This window comes from Aethalodelphis obliquidens, unplaced genomic scaffold, assembly GCF_003676395.1.
Source record: "Aethalodelphis obliquidens isolate GAN/ISIS:26980383/991018 unplaced genomic scaffold, ASM367639v1 scaffold46, whole genome shotgun sequence".
Lineage (NCBI taxonomy): Eukaryota > Metazoa > Chordata > Mammalia > Artiodactyla > Delphinidae > Aethalodelphis > Aethalodelphis obliquidens.
In genome coordinates this window covers 15,463,738-15,466,878 of record NW_020837990.1, presented here as the reverse complement: position 1 = coordinate 15,466,878, position 3,141 = coordinate 15,463,738, and the positions used below count along the sequence as shown (strand labels likewise).

The 3,141-nt window shown below is 49.5% G+C and overlaps 1 protein-coding gene across 3 annotated transcripts in view; it reads right to left on the bottom strand.

Annotated features, from left to right (window-relative positions):
* Positions 1-2,717, bottom strand: part of EXPH5 (exophilin 5) — a 72,976-nt gene extending 70,259 nt beyond the window's left edge. For 2 of the 3 annotated variants that reach the window (XM_027082374.1, XM_027082375.1), the window contains exon 1: positions 2,479-2,717. In XM_027082374.1, the coding sequence (XP_026938175.1) occupies positions 2,479-2,597 (119 nt within the window). In that variant the 5' untranslated portion in view covers positions 2,598-2,717. The remainder of the gene's footprint in view (positions 1-2,478) is intronic. The other variant, XM_027082377.1, reaches the window with a different exon arrangement.
* Positions 2,718-3,141: the final 424 nt, after the last annotated feature.

The window sequence follows — 3,141 nt, the reverse complement described above, 5'->3', positions numbered from 1 at the left end:
TTTTTTTTTTTTTTTTTTTTTTTTTTGGTACACGGGCCTCTCACTGTTGTGGCCTCTCCCGCTGCGGAGCACAGGCTCCAGAGGCTCAGGCTCAGCGGCCTAGCCGCTCCGCGGCATGTGGGATCTTCCCGGACCGGGGCACGAACCCGTGTCCCCTGCATCAGCAGGTGGACTCTCAACCACTGCGCCACCAGGGAGGCCAGTGCCTTCCCTTTTTGTCCTAATTAAGAGATCTGAAGACTGTTTCTCAGTATAGTAAAAAGACCTCTGAGAGTCTCTTAGCACTGTTGTATTTTTTCTCAAATAATACTCTTGATTTATAAGTCACGTGTCTTGACTTGATTAGGAAAATACGATGATCAAAAATGAACAGAAGAGCTAAGTTGGCATGTCATCTCAGGACTTTTCTGCATGCCAGTATCTGCTTCTAAAACCAATGCATGTGAGCTGGTGAGCAGAGCAATCCCATGGAGACTGCTATCCAGGGACAGGTATTTGATAGTGAGACACAGGAATCAACCAGGGGAAAATAAAGTACTAGAAATAATTGCCTTGAGCATTTGGCTCAAGTGTCTGCTTTCCTTAAATTATTTGTATACTTTAGTGTTGACATTTAAAAAATTGCTGGGGTAATTATTTTTCAAAGTTTGTTTAATGGTTAACAGTATTGATTTTTTTTCTCTGCTTCAGACCTTTATTAAACAGATTTTTTAAAAAACAAAGCAGAAAAAAATGTTGTGCCTGAGTAAATAATCTTAATTATTTTAAATTTCCTCTCTGATAATGCCAATATTCCTATCATAACAGTATTGATCTTTGTCTTAGCATTATGGCTTTTTTTGCTGATGCTCCAGTTAGGATGTGAGTGCCATGAAATCAGAAAATGTGTTTTAGCCTTCCTTCTAAGGCCTAGCCCAATGGCCTTTGCCATCTAAGTGTAGTTCCCCCTAAAGTCAGCTGCCACAGGCACCATGAGCTGCTATAGAGAAAACACAACAAGGCAAGCATGCAGTTCTAAAGCTCTGCTTCCCAACATTGGGTGTGCCTGTGTACACTGCACGTGCATACGTGTGGGCACATGCTCCTGGGTGTATGTGGGTGTGGACATACTGTGCTCACGAGGGCATATTTCTTCATAGTTTGAAGAAATTATGGAGCCTATTTTTCTAAAGGCAGAGTATGATGGCGTGAAATACACATCCTCAAACTTCAAATATTCACTTCTCCCCACAAGAGTCATATCTGGGGGGTAGGGGGTGGGGAGAGAAGACAGGGTTTTGGGCCCAGTGTGTTTTAATCGCTTCTACAAAACCAGCTAGGGTTTCCCTATGTGAAGAGTATCTTTGGAGGTTTTTTCCCTGGGGGTTTGGGGGTTGAGAGGTAAGTAGGATGCCTGGAAGGAAGTGGAAACATAGAACCTAGATCACCAAGAAGTTGTTCACAAACAAAATGGCTTTCTAAATTCCATCAGTGCCACACTTTCTGGTCTGAGAGTGATGCCCTAAATTTTCTTCCACAGTCCACTGGAGGCCTTGGGTGGGTTTATTCCAGGATTGGTGAGAAAGTCTTTAATTCATTCCAAGACTTATCCCACACTTCCCCAGCAGAAAAACTGGTTACTTTACATCTCAGGCAATGATCTCTGGATTTCATTTCCTGGTAACTAATCCCTCACCTCCAACACTGTACAGTAAGGTCAAGGGGGAAATTCCGCAGCAACTTCTTCCCCAAACGCCACACACAAGGGGATCGAACCATTCTAGACACCCCACGCGGCCCAGTCCCAGCTGGGTTCACTCCACACAATTTGGCAAGTTCCTCGAACTCCAGCCCTTGGGGTGGGAAACACTTGGCCTCCAGTGAGGTGCCAGCTCTCCCGGGCCTCGCTGACGGCCCGCGTCGGATGGAGAGGGAGGTTTCTCTGGGGCAGAGGAAGAGTGTGTTGGGCGAGAGTGGACGACCCGGAGGCCTCTGTAAGCACGTGGATGCGCGCGGGCAAGACTGCGCTCCCCACCCCGTTTCATGGGCCCACCTGGCCCGCGCCACGTGGCAGCCTAGGAGACACCTGAGAGATCCGCCACCCAGCCTGGACCCCCTGCGGCGATTGCCGCCCACGTGTCCCGGTCTGGGGCCGGAGCCGCAGCGCAGGATCCACTCTGAGAAGAAACGCGCCAAGGCACGCTCCCGCGCGGCGAGGGCAGGGGCGCGCCCTACGCTGCGGGACCTGAGCTCGCAGTCCAGCCTGCCCGGAAGGCCGTGTCTGCACCAGCAGCGCCTCCCAACGTTCTCAAGAGAGACTCACTGCAGATTTCCCCCTGCCGGGCCGCGCGCTCCGGACGAACGCTGAGCGTCCCCGAGCCTCGGACAGGTGCCCCACAAAAGCTCGACCCCTTCCTCCACGCACGCCGGGCTCGGGGGACGCCGCGGACGCCCCCCACTGTGGCCCAGACCCAGGGGAAAAAGGAATTAGCTCGGTACCTGATCCTGTCCTTCTCTGCCCTGTGTAGCTCCTCATTTCTTTCCAGCACCTGAAGGATCTTCCTGGCTTCTTCTTCATTTAGGAAACTGAAATCAAACCCCTGAGGAACTTTCGTCATATCCTCTACTGTGTGTGAATTAACACTTAAGCTCTTGGCGCTTCCTGTTACAATGACATTTTTCAAGCTATAGAAGACCAGTTTCAGGAACTTGATCCTATAGCCAATGATAAGTCCTCCCGTTTGAAAATCTAAAACCACAAACCTAGGGAACAGCCCACACCTACAGGGCTCTCAATGACATATTTCTCTCAGCCTATCCAACCGAGATGCAAAATGAACGGCTGAAGGGAGAGAGGGAACCAATCCCATTCCAAAGGGGCGGCCCCTTCCACGCTCCTCCCTTCCCTCCCCCACCCCCTATCAGACTTGTTGACGATCCTACGTAATTTTGCTCGTGAGGCAGAGGCTTCAGTATTGGCTCTAGCGTATTTATTTTGGCTGTTGTTTGCCCACAAAACTTGAACTTGACTAGCAGGAGTGAAAGGGAGACAGTTTCATGACTAATCCTCCTTTCCAAAGAAGAGCTTATAGGAAATAGAATTGCGCTTAGGAGCTTTGGAACTGGCAAAAGGGTTAGCCTATTAGAAAGACCCGGAAGGAT